General features: G+C 34.6%; 1 protein-coding gene and 1 long non-coding RNA gene across 3 annotated transcripts; both read right to left on the bottom strand.

The window, feature by feature from the left end:
- Positions 1-1,443: 1,443 nt before the first annotated feature.
- LOC113699270 (pentatricopeptide repeat-containing protein At1g71060, mitochondrial) lies at positions 1,444-5,328 on the bottom strand. Of its 2 annotated transcripts, XM_072058352.1 has the most exons (3): positions 5,084-5,220; positions 3,048-3,144; positions 1,444-2,961 (listed from the first exon to the last, which is right to left on the bottom strand). In XM_072058352.1, coding segments are annotated over exons 2-3 (1,422 nt in total). In that variant the 5' UTR covers positions 3,050-3,144; positions 5,084-5,220; the 3' UTR covers positions 1,444-1,541. The 2 variants fall into 2 exon arrangements, with proteins under 2 accessions (XP_071914453.1, XP_027075313.2); XM_027219512.2 differs by lacking the exon at positions 3,048-3,144 and having other exon boundaries at positions 5,084-5,328.
- Positions 5,329-7,302: 1,974 nt separating this feature from the next.
- Positions 7,303-14,269, bottom strand: LOC140010798 (uncharacterized). Its single transcript, XR_011817945.1, has 2 exons — positions 13,201-14,269; positions 7,303-9,802 (listed from the first exon to the last, which is right to left on the bottom strand). It is a non-coding gene; the product is annotated as an uncharacterized lncRNA (long non-coding RNA).
- Between the last annotated feature and the right edge of the window lie 8,736 nt (positions 14,270-23,005).

Here is a 23,005-nt window from a genome sequence, read left to right on the forward strand (position 1 = left end):
TAAAATATGCTTTATCACATACCAACATGCAGACACAGCACACCAGAAAAAGTCAGAAACGCCCTATAGCACCAAAATGTTACCAAAAAGAGAAGATAAACACCCAATCAATGAATACAGGCTTCAAATAATTGCATTAGTCAGATGTCACTTAAAGGTGAAAAAAGTCTAAAAAACCAAAACCATCACTTCAAGCAACCTACCAGGGGACTTAGCTAATTCGACTAACCTTCAGTTCTAGATTGTTTAGCTAATTCGTACATGCTCCAAAGTTTCTATCCCACCAAAAACTCACCCCACGGGACACTCGTACACCACAGGTAAATTATGACACAACTAAGCAGCAGGTTAAAGAACATTGATCATTCAGATTAGTCAGAAGTAGCAGTAGGCTGCACTTATTGCCCCACACTTCAAAGGGGAAAAAAAGTGTGCATATCTCTTATGGGATGTAAAGCCACCTCTTAGACAAAGGATCTACACCACAGTCTCATACTTTTACATTGCAATACTTCAAATAATAAGTCAGAAAGATATTAATGTGGATAAAGTACCTGGACAAACCACAAAGCTATGCATCATATTCACAAACTTTTCAAAATTTGACTGCATCTCCTCCAGCCACAAAGTATCTATAGAGAATAAAAATCTAGTGCGACGTCTACAGCAACACTATCTGATGTTGATTTGAAAATAAGTAAAATAAATGTAGATAAAGCATCTTGACAAACCTACAGAACAAAATTAAAATGAAACATTGAGAAATGGATCAAATTTACAAGCCAAGGAACAGTATATATGCTTTTGGTTCACATGAATATTCATTTAGACAAGAACTATCACCATAAATTAGAAACTGACACTCCTCATGGTTCCCCTGTAGGAAGTCAATAGGACCACTAGTCTCCGCTAATGTAATCAAAATGTCATATAGGTTAAAAATGTTAACATTGATATTCAAATATTTCTTGATTTCCAATAATTACAAAAACTTTCATGCAACCGCTTTGTACAATTTAACATAATTAATAATTCTAAGACCCAATAAAAGTTGCTGCCAAAAAAAAAAAAAAACAAACACACACACTCTAAAATTACCACTTGGCAAGTGTAGGTCTATAAGTATATATCGGTCTATCATACTATGTCTTACACTGAATTTGAACAGCTTGAGATACCCGTCACTAGCAAGCTAATTCGCAGTCAACCTCACTGCAAATTATTACCCATTGAAGGGAGCAGATACCTCATCTACCATTCCCAATCACAATCTTTAACTTTGAAAAGAAATTAAGACAAATCAGACAACCTATAAACTCGAAGACATAAAATTGGATATAATTATGCAACATGTGTACCGTTGGGCTTCAACTATTTCAAAACAGTAAATTAATGTCATAGGATTGACCTTTCATCCACCGTGTGCATAGCAAGAACCTCTAATGGAATCAAGAAAAGAATTTCCAATTTGTATTAACATGGGCAGATTAAAGTATTCTAAATACACCAGAACAAAAGACAAAGGTCAATATCTCTTGTCATTAACTGACTATTTGCGTAACCCTTAGTTTCTCAAGTTTTTTTGCCAATGTCAGCACTGTATCTTCCTTCCCCTCATCAAGAAGAGCTTGCTTTAAGTTCTTAAACATTGGAGTTGGAGGTCTAATTCCCATATCTAACATCTGCTGAAAATATCTGCAGGCATCTTCCAATTTATTCTCATGGGACAAACTGTTAATCAATGATGAGAACATATGCATCCCAGGAAGGAATCCCTTAGCCTTCATCTGATTCCACACCCTCAAAGCCATATCTGTCCGCTCCTCATTGCAGAACATTCGCACCATAATCTCATATGTGCTAATAGTTGGCTCGCATCCTGGTTCATCATTCATTTTCTGGAAAACAGCATATGCTTCTTGTGTTCTATGAGCCTTAATAAGATGATGAAGTATTATATCATAAGTTCGTGAATTAGGACCAACACCACATATCCTCATCTCATCAACAATCCGGTAAGCATTATGGATTCGCATTGACCAACAATACGCCCCCACAACTGCATTGTACGTGGGTGCTTCAAGAGCATGACCACTAGTCTTGGCCAGTTCAAAAAACTTGAGGGCCTCACTCAACCTTTTCTCTGATCCCAAAGCATTGATCAAAGTACAGTATATATGAGGAGTTGCTTTAATGCCCTTCCTCTCCATTTCATGATACTTTTCAACTGCTTCATGATAGTTTTTAGCCTTGCAATAAGCATGGATCATAATACCATAACTTACAACATCTGGTGCAAAACCATCATCTCTCATTTCACGACAAACTTCATTTAATCTCAACAAATTCTGCTCTTGGCCCCACCCTTCCAACAATATGGTATATGACTTAATATCAGGCTTAAACCTTTTATTCTTCCATTCGTCAAACACCTGCTGTGCCTTCTCCGGATGCCTGGACTTGCATAAAGTATCAATCAATCTGTTATAGTCTTGCAATTCTGGCCTCAGCCCAAATTTTTCCATACTCTCAAATGCATCAATGGCCTCTTTAACTTTCCGAGCTCGGGCATAGCGGCGTGAAATTAGGGCAAGAGAGTCTTTTGACAGCATGCCTTGTTGCCTCATTTCCTCGACTAGTTTCCATACCATTTTAAACTGTTTGACTTTTCCCAGGGATTCAATTAAAGTATTGTAGCTCGCTGAGGTGTGCTTGATTCCTTTTTGCTTCTCGGCCCACCTAAAAAAAGATAAAGCCAACAAACCAGCGTTGCTGAGCTTCTTCAAAACTTCTTGCACCAACAATTGAGTGATCTTTATTTCAACTGAAGCAGATTTCATAGCAGAGTCAACATTTCCTGAGCCATTATGGTTGGACAATATTTGGCAGATTCTATCAGTTTGTTTGGCAATTTGGAGGCCGTTTACATCCTGGATAGGCATTGCATTCTCATGAATTGACCTGTAGAAGTAAAGACAAATGCACTTAAAATGAGGTTTCAAGAAAAACCCAATTGAATTAGGGGATAGTTTTCAGAAGACTTATACATTTTGCTACTGATTTCATTTGATAGGTTTTAGGAGGTTTAACTCAGAATCAACCCTCTTGCTTCTCCATTGTCTTTCTTCTTCTTTTGGAATTTAGCTTAAAGGAAAAAAAAACAATTAAATGAATGAACTTGCATGACAGATTCAATAGGGTATACTCCAAATCCGGAAGCTACACTACTGTTAGTTCAGATTATGAAGAAGCTAAGAGAAGAGAAATTGACAAAGACAGAGGGGGAAGACAAGGGATAGAATCGAGCAGAATGATTTTCAGTCACAAGGATTGAAACTGTAATGCAAAGCCTGTGGGGAGGAGGTTGAAACAATTTGCCATACGCTTCTGACAAGTTCTGAAGCTGCGAAGGTGTGGATAGTGGCACTAGTACAGTGGATGGGTCTCAGAGATGTACAGCATAACTCATGGACTGGTGGGAAAAGCTAAAGGAAGTAAGTAAACAAAGCGCAGGTAGAAATAGGATGCACGTGACTCTCATAGTTTTGTGGTAAATCTGAAAAGGGAGGAACAAACTCTTTATTGAAGATGAGATTATAAGAAGACTATTCAGAAAGCTGGCCAGGACTGGATTGAATTTAATCAGATTAATAAGCGGGTTGCCAGACTACAAAGGAAAACTGGGAACCTCCAGCAATACGTATTATAAGGATCAATGTAGCTGCAATAGTTGAACCCCACCTTAACATAGGCATGGTAGCCAGAGATCCTAAATGAGAGATCATTGTAGCTCGGGTGACAGGCAGTACAAAGAGCTCTATCAAAATTCAGGAAGCAGGAAAAATTACGAATGGAATCACTAAAACTCAGGGGACGGCAGGAGCAGAATTCATATTCAACCTAGCTGCAAACCAGTTGTTGATAAGCTTGAAGAAGGTCAAGTTTTGGATGTGACGCCAGCAACATAGTCTAAGTTCTGTGTTTTCTAAATATTCCTTATTCTTTTTAAAGAAGAAGAAACTGGCAATACAATTAACCATCATATGTGATTCCCTGTATCTACAAGAGTTAGCATAGGTTGATATTGGACAGCCACCCAGTTTGTTTTAAGTTTATATTGGCTAATAAAATTATAACTTTTCAAGGGGGAAAAATGAACGGACAAAAATTCTTCTTCTACATGCACCTTCAATTTCCTTCTCCCATAGAAGAGCATTTAGTATAAATAGCGATCTTGAAAACTGAAATGGGTTAAACATCCAAGTTATAAACTAATTATGATGTAGAAGCAGTGTGTCATTACTGACAAGATCAAGCCTCTAAAGATCCAATATCATTAAAAAATACAGGGAAAAAAGCTAAAGCGTTCAATTCAGGCCTTTTAAATTTTAGGTAAAGATCAAAATATATACGTTAATGGTCCAGCTAGCAGTTCAACTTCTCGAAGTTAAACTTTCAATCATTTATTGCTTTGTACTTATAAAAGGAAATTATGTTTACAGATTTTTCGTGTCATTCTCTATCTCACTCATCAGCCAGAAAATTCACAAACTTTCCTCAACTTTCAAAACCATGCCCAAGATGCATTCTCAGAGGGGGCCAATATTTCAAGCGCTTATTGGATTTGCTTGACAATCTCTTTGGTGGGATGTACTCGTTCTGAAGAGCATATAAAATGTTCATCAGGAAATACTAATTACACAATGTCTAATGCTTATGGATCATTTCCTGATCAAAGCATTTGTCCTGCAGCTGAAGCATCCCGCCCAAGAACAGAAGAATAGCTCATTTCAGTAGTAGCATATCCAAGAATGCTAAAGAAGAAGATGAAACTTGTAACTACAACATCACATAATCTTGCTAAAAAAATGAAATTGCAAGAAACTTATATCAGAATTAAAGCCCTCTTCAACCCAGGTGACTTCTCTTTGTTTCTCAATTCTTGCTACCATATTGGGCAGAATCAAACCATAAACCAAAATCCAAAATGAGCTCTCTTGGTTGTGAAATTTCAGGAATTTATAAAGAAACAAAAACGAAATGGTAAAAAAAGGGGCCCCCCCGGGTGGTTAGGAAACTTTACCAGGAGCTTTTAGTAAGGGAAGTGGCAGGTTCTGAGGGTGACTGGGGCTTCAGGGATTGGTAGTAGGCCAGTTGGAGGAAGGGTGCAGCGTGGCGGCAGTGGCTCCGGCGGATGGTGGCCAGGAGGTGTTTCATGGCGGAGCTGCGATTGAAGTCAGGGCGAATTAGCTAATGTGACAGGGTTTTGGGTTTTAGTCAAACAATTCGGCTCAAACTCGCTAAAATGGTGTCACGACTTCAGGAAGGAAACGTGTTGCTTATGTGTCTATCAAAAAAAGTCAGGTGGATAGTTTTTGAGGTGTTTTTAAAAAATTTTACGTGTATTACATGAAAAACTCAGTAAAACCAGAGATGGGCTTAAAATGAAGATAAATCTAATTAAGTTTTTCTTTTCGTTAGATTAATCAGTTTTTTCTTTTTCTGTATTTGTCACATAAATCTAATTGAGTTGTTTTATATTCTTAGACCAAGTTGAATACTTGAATATCGTACTATTTTTTTTTCCTTTTTATTAACATAGTAATTAGTCTAGTTAGTAAATAATCATGTTTTTTTAAATAATCATGTCATATACATATACTTCAAAAAAAAATTCCGGTTTCACATATTTTAAAAATTCTGAAAAATTCTCATATTTTTTTAATTAACTGTATAAAACAAGTAATAAAATTTTTTAGTATTAAATTTCATAATTCTGTCATAATTACTCTGGATTTATATATAGTAAAATAGAGAGGTGGTACAATTTTAATGAATCTAACATCTCGTACACAACAATAAGAGTTAAATTAGTGTCAATATAGCATAACCTTGGTATATTATAGTAACTTTATCTATATTTTAAATTTACTATCTTTCAAATATGTTCGTGCTATTCATGTACAAAATTTATCTGCATAATTTTGCCGAACTCCTATTTTCATGCCAACCTTTTAATTGTCTTTTGGGGGGGAAAATTCATACAATATGTGTACATGTAATGTCTTGTATTTTATCCATCCCGAATTTTACTAATTATACTAATCAATGAGGACTCCTTTGTATAATTTGGTCAATCACACTTGCTAAATTTATTTTTTTCTCAATTAAAAAGGTCACTAATAAAATACCAAATTGTATGGTGAAATTACACATGAGAGAAAAGACTTTGCTACTGCTTAATTTTATATGAAAGTTGTAAAATGTGCCACTCTTAAACCAATTCACACTGTCTCTTAAACCAATATTGAGCAACTCACGGTTTGCTCTAATTGGATCAAGGAGACAAATTAGATTGCAAATCCTAAACAAGAGGAAAATTCAAGCCTTCAAGAATGCAAATTTAGGACCAAATTATCCTCAAATCTGATTTTGACTTTCTTGAAGCAAAAAAATTAAAAAAAAATTGATTTACATTTGTGATTGTATTTCAATTCATTTGTATTGCCAAAGTGATAGTCATGAAGGACCGATCAAAATGGAGACAATGTTTGAAAATGATAGAAAAAGGCTAGTATAAATAGTTACTTCCCCAAAACTCAAATTTAACTCAATAGAAGGATACTACAAATTGGGCAATCTTGACTTGCAAATACCGCGCGGCAGAGGTGGGAATAGGATGCCATGCTCTTTCTATGGTTTATTGAAGGTAAAAAAAAAACCTCAAGATTCACAAATTTAAGTGTCTTTATAGTACACAAAAACAAGATAGATTGTCCAAAAGGACAAGTACCCGTTTTACAAAAATATGCTAAGAAGTCCTTTGGTTTTAAAATGAATATGTGGCTGTTGAGAAAAATATAATACGAAATAGATCAAGGAAAAATTTGCTTTTTTAAATTTAAAGGATATTGTATAAGACACAAAGGTATACTAGAGAGCGCGTAAAAGATCGGACACAAATCCTGTTTAAAAAATTTCTATTGCTTTGCAGACTTGGTATTAAAAAAGAGATCAAGTTGTTTTTGGTAAGAAATCGAGTAAAACAAAATTCAATGAAACTTTTTTTTTTATATAAAAGCAAATTTCATTAACATATTGCTAGAAATCATCCAACATGATTTGATATGATTTACATCACTATACTAATGGCAGGTTAAACATGCTCTAAAGATTATAGATCTGAATAATTATCAACAAATATGAAAAATATAAGAAATTTCACAATTGTCTTCTAATAGATAAATCACTATGACACTTTTTTACGCATGTTTTTTTTTTCAAAACGTTAGAGTACTTGCATTGATCTATAAAAAGGCTTTACATTTCGAGCAAATGCTTGATAAATGTACAACTCATATTCAGTAACATGGAGGAAAGAAACCTTCGTCATCCAACAAAATGCCTAAGGCATATGAGCTAACATTAGCACTAATATCATTATCATCATTATTATCTAAGCAGAAAGAGCACATTCGAAACAATGACTTTAAGTTTAATATATCCTCAAGGATCGTTGTCAATCTGCAATCAGAAGATTTACCATTCGTGATTTGCCTCAACAAGTCCTTGTTTTGGATTTGGATTCTGATGTTGCTCCATGGTCTTTCCAATGCTTTGCATAAGACCAGTTTGACTGCTGAAGCTACATCAATATTCTTATTCCCATAGCTTCTGTCTTTTAATGCCCAAAAATTTGTAGCGCCATTTGTCCTCCTTTTGACAGCAACTCCAATTCCCAGCAATGTAGGCCTTGTTAAGCTTGTTGTTGCCACTCTCAAAGTTATCAAATCCTGGTCCTCTTGTACATGATATTCCCCATCCAGTTCTGGCATTGTTTCTGCTGTGCTCTAATCAATTTTCTTAGTAGCTACTTCCTCCAACTCCAACCATTCTTTGTATGCTTTTTGAATAACACTGCAAGGTTGATAGCTGACTTGGTTCTCAAATTTTCTCTTGTTCCTTTCTTTCCAAATCTGCCATAGAATATTAGCAGTGAGATCGATATGGCTTTTACCCTCTTGCTTTATTTTAGCCTCTGTAATCCTGCTCCACCATCTTTGAAAGCTGCCTATCTGATTTTTTGCTCCATCCCATGTTATTGGAGCTACTTCCCAGACCTCTTTTGCTAGGGGGCATTGCAACAGTGTGTGTTCTATTGTTTCTGGATCCTCTCCACATCCTTTACACACTGGATCCCCAATTGCTGCTTTCCTGTAGATTGCCTCCCTGACTGGTAGAGCTCCATTGACACACTTCCAGATGAACATCTTAATTTTGTGTTTGGTGTTGAGCTTCTACAGTGTATTCTAAATTTACCTGCTTTGTTTACTACCTGCATCAAAACTTGTTCCAGCAGTCTCCTTTCCTTTGTTTATGCCTGAACTCTCTTCTATTAACCTCTTGTAACCAGATCTCACCGTGTATTCTCCTCCTTCACTGTGTTTCCAGTAGTTGGAATCTTCTCTGCCTGTTAGACTAATTGGAATACTAAGGATCCTTTCTGCATCAGTCTTGTTGAAAAGTCTAAAGATCACATTTGTGTTCTATCTGCTATGGTTGATTAGCTGTTGTATTGATTCAAACTCACAGTTTTGGGATCTGGGGGTTGTAGGCTTACTAGATGGAGAAGCTGGTATCCACTTATGTTTCCATATGTTAGTGCTTCTCCCATTACCAATCCTCCTCATTACTCCTTCTTCAACAAGACCTTTGACTTCCATCAGGCCTTTCCAAAACCAAGAAGCACCGCCCTGAGTTTTGCATGTGAAAATTGATTTCTTTGGGAAATGCTTGGCTTTCAATACTTTGTTGACTAGGAGATTTGGTTTGGTGATTAATCTCCAAACCTGTTTTCCTAACAGAGCTTTGTTAAAAGCTTCTAGGTCCTTGAATCTCAAACTTCCTTCCTTTCTCTCCTGAGCCATTCTCCTCCAAGAGGTCCAGTGCATCTTGTTTTTGCCAATAGTTTCCCCCTACCAGTAATTTGACATAGCTGAGTTGAGATCCTTGAGGAGTTTTCTAGGCAGTTTGAAGCATGACATAACATAGGTTGGCATGCCCATTGTGACTGCTTTGAGCATGACTTCCTTTCCAGCAGGACTTAGAAATTTTTTCTTCCAGCTATCTAGTCTCCTTTTGATATTGTCTCTTATGTAGCCAAAAATTTGGTCCTTTGTTCTTGAAATAACCATAGGGAGACCAAGATATTTCCCTTGCTTCACTTCTGCCATGCCTCCTAGAGCACTGTAGATCTCCTGTTTCTGCTTACATGTCAAATTCTTGCTAAAAATCACAGATGATTTCTCTAGGTTGATCAGTTGACCTGAGGCCTGTTCATAAACGTGTAGAATCTTCATTAGTTCCTCAGCATGCTACACATCAGCTCTACAAAATATGAGGGAATCATCCGCAAAAAAAAGATGAGTAATGTTTGGACCTTGTCTACTGATCTTCAATCCTTTCAATCTCTTATTTTCTGCTGATCTTTGGAGCAGATTTGAGAAATCTTTAGAGCAAATAAAAAATAGATATGGTGAGAGAAGGTCTCCCTGCCTTATCCCTCTTCCTGGTTTCACAAATCATTTGACTTCTCCATTGCAATTGAAAGAATATGAGACAGTCTCCATGCATCTTGAAACCCATGCATCCAGTTTACCCATTTATCACAGAAACCCATTTTTTGCATTATGGCTCTAAGAAAGTGTCATTCCACTTTATCGTAAGCTTTAGCCATGTCTAACTTGATAGCCATATACCCTTCTTTCCCTTGCCTTTTGTTTTTGAGATATTGCATGTATTCCTGAACAATGATCACATTATCTAAGATTTGTCTATCAGTGATGAAAGCTGATTGATTTTTACTGATGCACTTTTCAAGGACCAGTTTCAGTCTGTTAGCCAAAAATTTTCAGATGATTTTATACAAAACACTACACAGACTGATTGGTCTATAATTTTTCAGGCCTATTAGGTTCAGAATTTTGGGGATGAGTGAGATGATTGTGTGCTTAATAGACTTAAGCATGCAGCCTAACAAGAAGAAGTCTTGTATAGCCTGAATCACATCATTTTTAACCACTTCCCAGATTTTTTGGAAAAACAATGGAGTCATACCATCCATACCAGGGGCATTATCAGGATTCATGGAGAAAACAAGACCTGATTTCCTCCTCATGAACTGGTTTAGTCAAATTGGAATTCATTTCCTCAGTAATAGGCTGAGAAATACCCCTCAGTACCTCTGAGTTATCTTCTTCCCCTTTACTAGTAAACAGGCTCCTATAGAACATGGAAATCTCAGAAATTAGTTCCTCATCATTTTTTTTTCCAAGAACCATCTTCTCTTTGAACATTACAGATCCTGTTCCTGTTTCTCCTACCTCTCACATAGGCATGAAAAAAACTAGTGTTCTTATCTCCCTCTCTTAGCCAGTTTAGTCTAGCTTTTTGACTCCAAAAGGATTCCCCCTCTTTATAAGCCTGTCCTTCTCACTTTTTTGTTCTCCAAGTTAGACCTGTCCAAACTCTATAATCTACCCTTAATGTCATTGATTCTCACTTTGGAATTTGCCTGAAAAGTGTTTTTGCACTTCAAGATTTCAATTCTGCAGTTTTTCACTTTCCTAGTAACTCTGAACATTCTAGTTCCTGGTTCATCCTTGTTCCATGCTTTCTCAATGACTTGCTATATACCTTCCTTTTGAGTTCATCCCTTATCAAAATAAAAACGTTTCTTCTTTTTCCTTTTTTCTGGTTCAGTATCCAGTATTAGCAAGCTGTGGTTAGCGGCAAAGGACTCTATGTGCTGACAGACTACCCCTTCAAACTTCTGTACCCAGTCACAACTGCTCAGGCATCTGTCTAATCTTTGTTTTACTTCCCCTACATTGTCCCAGTGGTTACTCCAGGTCCAAGGGTGGCCCTCAAAACCTATTTCAACTAATCTATTCTCAAAAATAAAGTTCTTAAAAGTCTTAAAGCTCCTTTCCTCTCCCTTAAGACCCTCCCATTTCTCTTCATTTGACACTATATCATTAAATTCTCCTGCTATCACAAATTTCTCCCCCCATAGCTTTCTCCTATCATTCAGCACTTGCCATTGCTATTTTCTGATTTGAGCATCACAGCTTGCATACTCTCCTATAAATCACCACTCATCCTGAGGATCCCTACCCCCTATCTTAGCTTCTATGGTGAAGGCTGTTTGGAGTGTTGTCAAGACTTTGACATCATCTTTCCATAGGAGACACATACCACTTGATCTATTCATAGCCCCAATCACCACACTATTCTCAAACCTTAGCCAGTTTTTAACTCTATCCATATATTTCTCCTTATTTTTGGTTTCACTAAGGAAAATCATATCTAGAGAGAAGAGGTTGTTCACCTCCCTCAAGTGGGGAATTGTCAAGGGGCTCTCCACTCATTGACAATTCCACACCATAAGTCTCATTTGTCCCGGGGAGCCCTATTAGGAAAGGATCCCACCTCCACCTGATTAGGTTCTAAGACCACTATCATCTCAAAAGATTTTGCTTTTTCTAGTTCTGATTTTCACCTCCTTCACACTCCATATCCTCATCCCTCAGGGTTATTTTCCCCTTTCCTACACTTGTCTGATTGCTCACTTGTCTATTCAATTCTCTTAAGGGTCTCTAGTTTTGGTGGGAGAATTCACCTTTCTATTCAAACCTTTTTGAGTGTTTTCCAACTACCTCCTGTACTCTCTCATTATTGTTACAAGTCTCCTGTATCAGCAACCCTCTCTCATGTTCTCCCTCTAATGATCCAGGCTTAGCTGCAATAGGTGCTTCTAAGGTGCTATCCTTCTCCATCTTAGTAGTTTCCTCAACCAATAAAGTCTTGGCTACTTCTGTACCTTTTGTTTCAACCTGTTCAACCTGTGCTCCTTCACCTTGTTTCAGAGGATTTTGTTGTTTTTGAGAGCTACCCTTGTGAACTATGCCCTGAGGGGGGGAACTTGATCAGCTTCAATTCTCATCACATTCAGATCTCTTGCTAGTTCTTGATGATCAGTTTTCTCCCTCTCCAAAGACCTATTCAGCTCCTGTTGATTCTTTTCAAATAGATTTCTCGGTTGTGTTTTTTCAATCAATTCCCCATTTACAAACTTCCAATACCGTTTATCTTTATCCATATCATTTCTTTTTTGCTTTTTCTGTGGGGATCCTTTAAAGTTCCCTGCTCTCAACCAAGGACCATACTAATTGTCTGCATATGCCCCTGCTATTTCTTACTGATTGGTGCATGTCCTCTCCCCATGACCAACAATTCCATAGTTATAACAGAAGTTTGGGCATCTTTCATACTTGAAAGCAACCCATTTCATAGTACCTTCAGTCTTCACTATGGTGCCTCTGAGCAGGGGTTTTGACAAGTCTACTAAGGCAAGCGTTTTCAAATGCCTACCCTCCTTTCCTCCCAGCTGGGGTATTATAACATCCTTGACCTGTTTGAAGACTACCCCTATCTTACGGCCTACTTCTCTAGTAACCCAATGTACAGGTAAATTCCAAACCTGTACCCACAAAGTGGCCATCTTGAAGGCTTCCAAATTTCCTTCTATTCCTTCCTTCCATCTGTTTAGTACCAAAATTTGGTTGTCTATTACCCAAGGGCCTCCTTCCACTATCTTCTCCTTATCATCTGAGTTAGGGATGTTGAACTGAAATAGATTCGGTTCAAGTTCTAAGACAGACAAATTTTTTGGATAACCCTAGGCTATTGTGGCAAAATTTTTCACTCTTGTGAAACTGGCAATCTTTTCTCCCATGACTCTCCCTATTATACTGTCCTTACACTCTCTTACTCCACTTTCCAAGTCCCCTAAGTCCAAAGTTGCTCCTGAAAGTTTGTTCCCAACTAGTAAGAACTTTTGCATCATTTCATTCAGATCCATCTCCATTGATACAAACTGAGGTACTAAGGGGTAAAGTTCACTCTAGAAAGAAAGATAAAAGAGAAGCACACTAAAACCAGAGGAAACTGAACGATCTACGGGGATGCTAAAGGATCAGACTATCGAGCCAGAGAAAGCTCATCATCCTACCTCAGCTGAAAAAAGACCTAGATGAACAAACTAGATAGTAAGCAGTATTATAAGGAGTGAAAAGGATACCTTTGTCACCCAAACAGACAAAAAAACACAAAAGGAAAAGCGCAGGAACCATGCAATACCTCAACCGTCGTAGCAAAGGCAGTGAAAGGAGAGGTGCTATCGAGTTTTACTTGGCTTGCAGCTTCATAAATGCTACTCTCCTTTTCATTCTATTGCACAGATTTTCCGTAATCCATAGAGTCAATGTTTTGAGTTACATTAAACACTTTGGTCTATTTCTAAAACTTCTATCTTTTGCTAGAGTGTAGGAATTGAAGTTTGGAAATTTTGAAAGTTTGAACAGCTGCTGAGACTCCTACCAATGGAGCGAAGGGGCTCTTATCCCAAGAGAGAGAAAAGCTTCTACTAGAGAGAGAGGGACCTCTACTAGAGAGAGGAAGTGCTCTCCAATATGCTCTTACAGATCTTTGCTAAAATGAGTGTAATAGATCTAGTTTTTTTTACGCATGTTGCAAGCGCCAAAATCTGCAATGATTTTAAGTTCCAACAATAATGATGAAATCTATCGAAATAGATTCAAAATTCAAAAAAATTTTAAATCTTACAACCAAATCTGAAATAAATTTAGATCCAACAACAAAATAAGGAAAAAAAAAATCTCCATAGGAATCTGTAAAAGAACAAAAAATTCTCACTAGAAATTTTTAGGAGAAACATAAAACTTTCACTAAGAAAAATTAGGAGAGATTTTATTAGAAAAATAATACAAATGAAATTCATGAAAGGAAGACCATGGAGTAGTTTTGCTCGCTAATAGAAGAAGGCCTTTGAGAAGAGAATAAGAAATAAACAGAAGTTAGAAAAAATGAGAGATAGAGAGAAGAAGTAGCGTGAGAAATTCAATGAAACTTGATCTCCCAAATTTCAAAATAGATTTTGGGCATTAGAAATGATTTGTAGCGTATTTAAGGAAAGGCATGATGTACAAAGATCGTTTTTGGATCAACCAAAAAAGAATTTAAAACCTACGAGGGTAGTCTGGATTTATCCTAATAGCCTTAGGTTGGCCTTAGGTTGATCTTAGAATGAAGATCCTTAAATAAAGTAAGTTCAAGACTTACCAAAATATTAATCTTTAAATATCAGTCTTCCCTTGACTCCAATACCACTTTAACCTTTCATCTTGTCTTCCCCTCCATTCACTATAAGACCTTCAAGGTTATTCGGATCACCAAGCTCAAGTGGATGTCTAAGTGCTATAGTAATGACTAGTTTCCAATGACTATAATTTTTAATGTTAAAAAAGAGTTTCTCCAACTCCGTTCGTACCTAAATTTGTCCAAATCATTGCAAGAGTCTAGAGATTCATTTGCCTATCCATATTTCATCATAATCAAATTAAAATTGTCATATATAGAGCTTATGTGTTGAGTGTTTACCTATTGCATTATAGTTGAGTTTTCAATTATAACATCTCCTTTTGAAATAGAGACCTTGTGAGAGTTTTATCCTACTATTTATATTTGAAAATTGTTGTTGGGTGGGACTAAATTCACAACCCTTAGTCAAAATCCATACACCTACTATAAGGATGACAAAAAAGCCCATAAAATTTGATAGACACTTTTTTCAATACAAAAACACGTCTTTCATGAGATGTTTAAAAAGTCAATAATAATTTTAATTAATTGATATTGTGTGATACTATCATCCTAATAATTGATATGCTAATATTTTCTAAAATTATATTTCAATCAACTTTGAAATACAAAATGTCAAAAAGGTAAAAATATTTTCTTAACACAATTAAAAACAAAATCTCTCATCTCCTCTTACATGGTAAACAGAGATAAAAAATTCTCTCAATAAAATAAAAAGAAAAAATAAATACCATCAGTGTGAATGAAAAAAATGTTAGAAATTTTAAAACTATTCATAATGTGTAAACTTTAAATCCAAATTAGCACAATCTATTTTCACCAATTTTTATTGAAAAAGTCTTTACCAAGCCCCATAAATGCTATAGGCTTTTTGATTAACTTAATTATAAGGATGTGAATTTAGATTGTGAAAGTGTGGATTTAGCCCCACCCATTATTGTTTTCATTTTGTTGTATTTGGAAACTATTGGAAGCGTGAAGTTTCTCAAGAGGAGAACATAATCCAGAACTCAAGAACTAGGTGAAGCTCAATGAAGTTTGGGTTGCCTCAAACTTGTAAGGAAAAATGGCCAAATTCATCCCTAAACTTTTTACTAGTGCTGATTTAGTTCCTAATTTTTATTTCTGGCCAATTTGGTACATGAATATATGTTGTGGTTTTAATTGAGGACTTCTGCGGCGGCACCACCATGTAAAAGCACTCGAGCCTCTAATTGAATAGCTAAATAGGGGTATATTGAGAACTTCAAGTATGGATGTTAATAAAACCAAGTAAATCAGAAAAAAAAAATCATTAGTTTTGGGGTATTTTAATATTTACAACTTTTTTGAGGTATTTTTAAATTTTTTAAAATTTCTTTCCTCTTCCCCTACCTTACCTCTCCCCCGTCCCTACCATTGTCACCACTCTCCTCTCTGCCACCGCCGTGACCCCCTCTTATTCCCTTTCCTCTTTGTCTATTACTCTCCTCCTATCCCCTTACTAATGCTGCATCTCTTGATCTCGTTCCATCAAAAAAAAGTCCAAAAGATAAAAAGCCAAAGTTCCCAAATTAAAGGAAGAAAGAAAAGTTTTCAAAACCAGATCTTGCAAAAAAATCCCAGATTAAAGGAAGAGAGAAAAGCTTTCAAAACCAGATCGTGCAAAAATCCCAGATTAAAGGAAGAAAGAAAAACTTTCCATTCGAACTCACTTTATAGGATAGGATTTCTATTCCAAAACTAGATCTTGCAATTCAAATAATTAAAAAGGTGACTGCATAAGAACATTTTGAAAGACCCAAGTTCAATATTAGAAGTTTTTGGCTTTTCTCTTCAGTTCATTAAACTCTTTCTCAATCTTAATGCATTGGGATTTGTTGTCCATAGTAGACTTCCAATTATCTTTCTCATTGCTAAATTTCCTGAATGTCATCAAGATGTATCATTTTCTCGAGCAATTGTCCTTCAAAAAAAAATTTTACTACTACTGCACTTCGCTTCTCATGTCCCAAGGGAGACGTAGGTGGCAGGCAATGGAGTTGGGTAGTGGAGGAAGAAGATAACCCAAAAATACCAAAATACCCTTGTTTGTTCGGTCTATCAGGAACTAAATCGATGTTCTGTGGTGGCGCCGTCACGAAGGTTCTTAATTAGAGCTGCAATATAAGTTCAAATTGTCCAGAAATAAAAAATTAAGGACTAAATCAGTACTAGGAAAAAGTTTAGGGATGAATTTGGCCATTTTTCCAACTTGTAAATACATTCTCATCTTTGCCGATTGGAAGTGACACGTGGTAGAAGAATTTTGAAAAGTTGAGAGAGTTTTGGGAGTAGATGTAGGTATCTAAGAGGATAGCTAAACTACTATAAATAGGGTTTTCACATTTTTTTTTAATGTCCTACTCTTTAGTTTGAGCATTGAAAAATGAAAATGCTCCTATGTATCGCTATTGTACCTCATTTATAGAGAAATATAAATGAGAATTGGAAGGTCAAACACTATATAAAAAATAATTTTTGCGATCTTGAATAGGAAACTTTAGATGACTGATTTTTTCAAAATTACTTTTTTATATTATAATTCTTATTTTACACTTACTCCTACTGTACACTAAATGGCACCCATTGGTTAAATTTCCAAGAAAGATTGAAAAAGAATGCAAGTAGAGAGATTTGATCCTTTGAATTGGTTTTCAAAGTTACTTGCTTCTTTGAACTAGTTTGATAGAAAAACAATACCACTTTATTGGAGCGCCTGTTTCAACATCGGTTATGTACTTTTATCATTTCACATTATATACTACTTTATTGGAACATCTCTTTCAACATCGTTATGTGCTTTTATTGTTTCACATTGTTTTTCTATTATTTTATTTCTCATCAATTTTATACATACCTTTTAGCATGACTTTATTTTTAAAAATTTTATACTAGATAAATATCTGGTATTAATTATTTTTTATTCTTTCATAGATAAATATGTGATATTAGTTTTATAGTAAAACTTTGAATTGTAGGGTTTAGAATGAGGATGGTGAGAAAGATTTAGGTTGTCTGGTATTAATTATTTTTTGAGGTGTACTGTGGATTTAGGTTTGAGTCGTGTGTGTGTGTTCTGTTTGCTACTGTTGAAAAAAAAAAAAGAGAAAGATTTAGGTTGTCATATTATTATAAGATGTTTCTCTTTTAGGTTAATTCTACTTTCCCTCTTCAACTATAACTAAATTCTTAATTAGTTTCTAAATTTTAAAGTGAGATACTTTATCTTAAAATATAAAATTTGTCCCACTTCAGTCCCTAAATTATAAAATTCCTTCTACTTTAGCTCTCAAAGTATAAAATCTGTCACATTTTAGTCTCTAAAGTATTAAATTTATTTCATTTAAGTATATAATTTATCCTACTCCAGTTAATGATTTTACTTAAGTTGGACAAATTTATATTTTAGAAACTAAAGTGTCATATTTTAAAATTTAGGGACCAAAATAGGAATGCACATATAGTTGGAAAGTACAAAATGGAATTAACCACCTTTTTTTTTTGTTGGCATGAAAATGTGATGGTCTTATATATCTTTATTAATAGTTGCACCATTTTTTATATAGAACTAAGTCTTGATATGTTACAGAATAGATTGAGACCATCTTGTGCTGTACTTGTGTATAAATTATGTATTTAAGAAATCAAGTACACATCATTCTACATTCAAAAAAAAAAAAAAAACAATGGCAGATGCCAAGTTATAGCTTGTTATTTGTTAATTTTAAAGTTTTTTTTAGCATTTTAAAGCCATGGTAGGAAGTCATAGCAAAAGGTTTGTTCACAAATTCAAAACTGTGTGATACTTGGACGTGGTAAAAAACTTTCTCCATGATGAGCCTATGGTCGTATTTTGTTGTAAAAAGTACTTCCAGTGTTCCTCAACCATGTTAAAAAACTACAACAAATATATATATATATATATATATATATACACATACCAAGGATTAATCTTTCCTACACTAACAGTGTATATATTGTAATCTTAGATGAATGACAACTATTTAGATAAAAAATACCTCAGTCATCTCACATGATAAGGGAAAATATATTTGTGCATAACTAAACTATGAAAATATTATTAAAGGTCTATAGATGGATTTGTTTGGATTGCAGATTAACTGGAAATTTTTTTCAGAATAATAGCACTTTTTGTAATTTGATATTTATGAGATAAAAAGGTGGATGAAAAAAAATAAAGAGATGATTGGGAAACATGTTTAGATGGAATAAAAAATTTTAGAAAAATATAGCAAACCAAATAAATTTTAATAGCATCTCATAGCATCTAAAGATGGTATGTTAAAAGAAAAACTCTGGAAACTTTGAACTCCAAGTCAACCATATTTCTCTGTTTTTAGTATTACTAACAAAAATATGTACACTTCCATCCAAAAAAATCTAAAGAGAAACTGATAATATCTAAGAGAAAAATATTTTTGCATTTTAATTTTTTAATAACATTTTTGTTTTTTTCTCATTATTAAGTCAAATTAGAAAGATATTCTCCTTAATCTAAAAAAATGCAATTATGGAATGAAATTAACTAGGACCATATATATATATATATATTATTTAACATTATTATGTTAGGAATATTGATTTTTTAGATATTAATTATCTCAGGTGTTATCAAATATTGAAGTTCACTAATGATTTTAGTAACAAACAAACAAATTGATAAAATATGATGTTAGGGAATAAAGCACAAAATAAGCTATACTTTAAGGGGATTTATCGTAATTAACTCTTATGGTTAAATGTCTTTTTACCATTACCATTACACAATGTTAGAGTTAACTAATAGTTTAGCAGATAAAGTGAGAAAAAAATAATGTTATGGGACAAAGTGCAATAGTGGCTATACTTTAGTGGGAGTTTTTGTGATTAACCCTATTTTAATAAAATATGAAGGAAATAAATATTTGGACAAAATGAGAACACCATGCATAATGAAAGTGGCATTATCTTGAAACCTTGACTTAGTGTCATACTAGAGCCAAAGTGGACTAAACCTTGAAACTAAAACTAATTTAGAATATGCGAGATTATGTTACATGCATAATATTTAAAGCATTAATTAACTGGCTTCTCAACCTAGCACATTACGGTCTTGTGCTTTTATCTCAAATTCATGAGTATTTTAGAGAATTAGCCATATTCTTATAGAAAACGGTCTTTACCTTTACACTCATATAAATGAGTCTATTGAGAATACTCTTATGACGAAGGTTTCCCACCCACAAAGAGCTGTGGGAATGACTTAATAATTTGACAACATATGCATGCTTATCACCTATACCATACTATAATTCACTTGTTCCTAACCTACTTCTTGGGATCACCGATCCCTAGATAGTTGTATCCTCGTACGTAGTTTTAATTTGAAAATTTTTATGTTCAAATCCCATTCTCCTCGATGTATGTAAATTTTGTTCTCTAAATAGAATTTGAGTTAATGGATCAACAAGATTTTCTTTTGATGTCATCTAATCTATATTTATAACGCCATCACCTAAGTATGATATGATAGTACTATGTTTTCTTCTAACAAGTATGGACTTTCCATTATAATGTCTATTATGCACTATGCTAGCTGTAGCAGTACTATCACAATGTACACATATAGGTGGTATTAATTCATCCCAAATGGGAATTTCAGCTAACAAACCTCTTAACCAACCGGTCTCCTCACAAGTAGAAACTAAAGCTATAAGCTATGCTTCTATAGTAGATTTAGCAATAATGTTTTGTTTTTTAGATCTCTAACACACAACTACACCATCTAACATAAAAGTATAGCCAATAGTGGATAATGAGTCACCAGATTGATAATTCTAATATGTATCACTAAACCCTTCTAAAAAGCAAGATAATTTTTATAAAGTAAGATCCCTATAAGTTTTACTCAAGTACATTCCCAACTTTCTAAAATCTTGACTAACCGTAAAAGCAGATAGGAAAACTAGGCTATGGAATGCATATCGAATATTACAAATTTACCTTCTTTCTTTATGGTTCTTAGAAATATTTAATGGCTATCCCATAGAGTTTCACATCAATTTAACTATATTCATTTAATTTATTTCACCCTTATATTTATATTACCAAAAAATAAATACTTTAGTATATTTTGAATCATTTACACATATTATGTTTTCAGTAATTATTATTCTTGCATAAAAATTGGTAAGGGCAACGCTTTTAATTCCAAGGAGGACTAAACAAACGGCTTTAATTTGCATATGTTGATGAATCTATAGGTTGCCCAAGCATACTCTTTATAGAACAAATTCAATAAAAGAAATTAAAATATTGAACTCACGGATCCAGATCAGGCCATACCATGAATGCGAATCTGTTTTGACAATTATAAACTCGACCACACGGGCAGAGATGGCAAAATAAAAAAAATCTAAATTAAAAGAGACAAATAGCCACAAATTATTTTCATATGGGGTCTCATTCTTTGTCTTTTTGTTTTAAGTTCTTGAGGACAAAAAAACAGTTCAATTCATACAGTATTTTATAATGGTACAAATAATAATATCATCTTCACCTATCTGTATTAATTGGTGTAGAAGTAGAACTGCTTTCGCGGCGGGGTTTGATTACTATTTGATAGGTGCGGATTGTGGCTACTTCTACTTGCTTGTCTTCCCAGCTGCCTTGATCGTTACCACCACAACTTGTGTTTGAGGATGAAATGGACTTTGGGCACATCATGCATCCAATTCCTATACTCTTGTCCCTCTCAATCCAGAGGAACAGCAGTTAATGTAAACATAAAGGACCCTAAACATAAATAGAGTGAGGAATCCAAGAGCTAACTTTTTGGCCCAACATTTAAAAAAGGACCATACCTTACCATCCACATATGAATGCAATTGCCCACAAGCTAGGAATGGAGGATTTTAAGGTCCTGATTAGATTAGACACCAAATGTTGCAATAATATGCATAACCGCATTACAAGGTAAAGGAATAGGTCCACACTAGCCACCAAATTAAACAAGGGTATGGATTTCTGCACAAGGTAGAATTGGGGGTTTGTGGTCCTTATGCCATCTCCTTTATGGGCATAAGGATCTTTTTTCATTTTTTTTTTGGGTGAGGAGGTTGGGGGGGGGGGTGGAGGTTAAGGAAGGGAGATAGCCACTTTAATTAGGCTTGATTTTTTAATTTATGACATAAGGTTCAAGAAATTCATGTTTTGTGACATTATGCAACTTGAGATTTCTAATTCAATGCAATGTGTAGAATGCCAATATTCTTAGGGTGGCCTAACCTAATGGGGAAGAATTGGCATAGCATTAATGGAAGTAATAATCTTTTGCAACCAACTCTAGCTTGTTAGTGGTTTGCTTCAAAAAATCCAGGCGGGTGTGTTGTGCACCCGTTTGATCCGGTGGTGGTTCAGTCCCCTCCGAGTTATTCCTGGACCTCCTTAGGTCCGCCCCCTCCCCCTTAATGTAGAATAGATCAGGTTATACAACTGTTGTCGTCTCCGAAAAAAAAAACTCTAGCTTGTTAGTAATAAATTAGTTTAAATTCTGGGAATAACTTGTAATCAAGTACAATTTTCAATGCAGAAATCGCAAGTACAATGTTCTCTATTAGGAGTAACATTTATTGTTGACTGATAGCCCTTTGTGTTGACATTGTAAGTAATTACACTCGTGGTTGCGGGTTTGATACTAGATTAGGGATTTTTATTAAATTAGGGAATTTTAGTCACTTTAATTTAGTCACAAAAGAAAAAAGTTTCAGTTGATTAAGTTTTTTTTTTATCAATCTTTGTTGCATATTTTTAGCGCGCGTAATTGCCTATAGCTAGTTGAATTTTTTTGCACAAGATTTAAGATTTAAATTAATCTTATTTTGTTATGAGGTAAATCGATTTTAGTTTGCATACAATCCAAATTTTAACGGGAAAATATTGTTTTACATTGCTGAGATGCTCCATAGAGTTTATTAATAATTTCATCTTATTGTTGAAAATAAAAATCAAAAAGTTTGTGTACCTAAAAATCAAAGGGTATCGATTTGTAGTCAGCCTGAATTGAGGGGCTGAGCGGCAGTTTGACAAAACCTGAAGAGAAAATATTAATTTTACCTTGTTTAAGTGTGATAGTGTAATTGTCTTTACCTTTCATTCCTTCATTTTCAGTTGTACGTGTCGGTCTTGAAACTTTATATGAGGAAAAAAAAAAAAAGATCATAAATTGTTCCTAAAAAATTGTCACTTTCTAGAGCCAACATGAGCTTGGCCTGCCTAGCCACTAAAGTTAGGTGTGACCTTAATTTGAATGCACTAAGCTAATTTTGGACATAAAACTAAGGCATAATTCTACTTTAGTTTCTTAAATTTCAATTTTGAACACTTTATCATTTGAAGTATGAAATCTATCATAATCCTTAAACTTCAAATTCAAGCAATTCATCCGTTAAAATATGAAATCCATTCCAAAACTAATGGAATAGTAAAAGAGATGGTCAAATTTTAAGAACCAAAATTGGATGGATTTTATACTTTACAAGATAAAGTATTCAAAATTGAAATTTATGGACTGAAATATGATGATTATCATACTTTAAGGGATAAAGTATGTAAAATGAAAATTTAAAGACTAAATTGGGAATGCATATGTAAGTTAAGGGTTCAAAGTAAAATTTATACAATTTTTATGCATTCATATGATCTTTATCCAATTTAAATACTATATATGTTTTAAGGAACAATT

Source organism: Coffea arabica, chromosome 7c (assembly GCF_036785885.1).
Source record: "Coffea arabica cultivar ET-39 chromosome 7c, Coffea Arabica ET-39 HiFi, whole genome shotgun sequence".
NCBI classification, from domain to species: domain Eukaryota; kingdom Viridiplantae; phylum Streptophyta; class Magnoliopsida; order Gentianales; family Rubiaceae; genus Coffea; species Coffea arabica.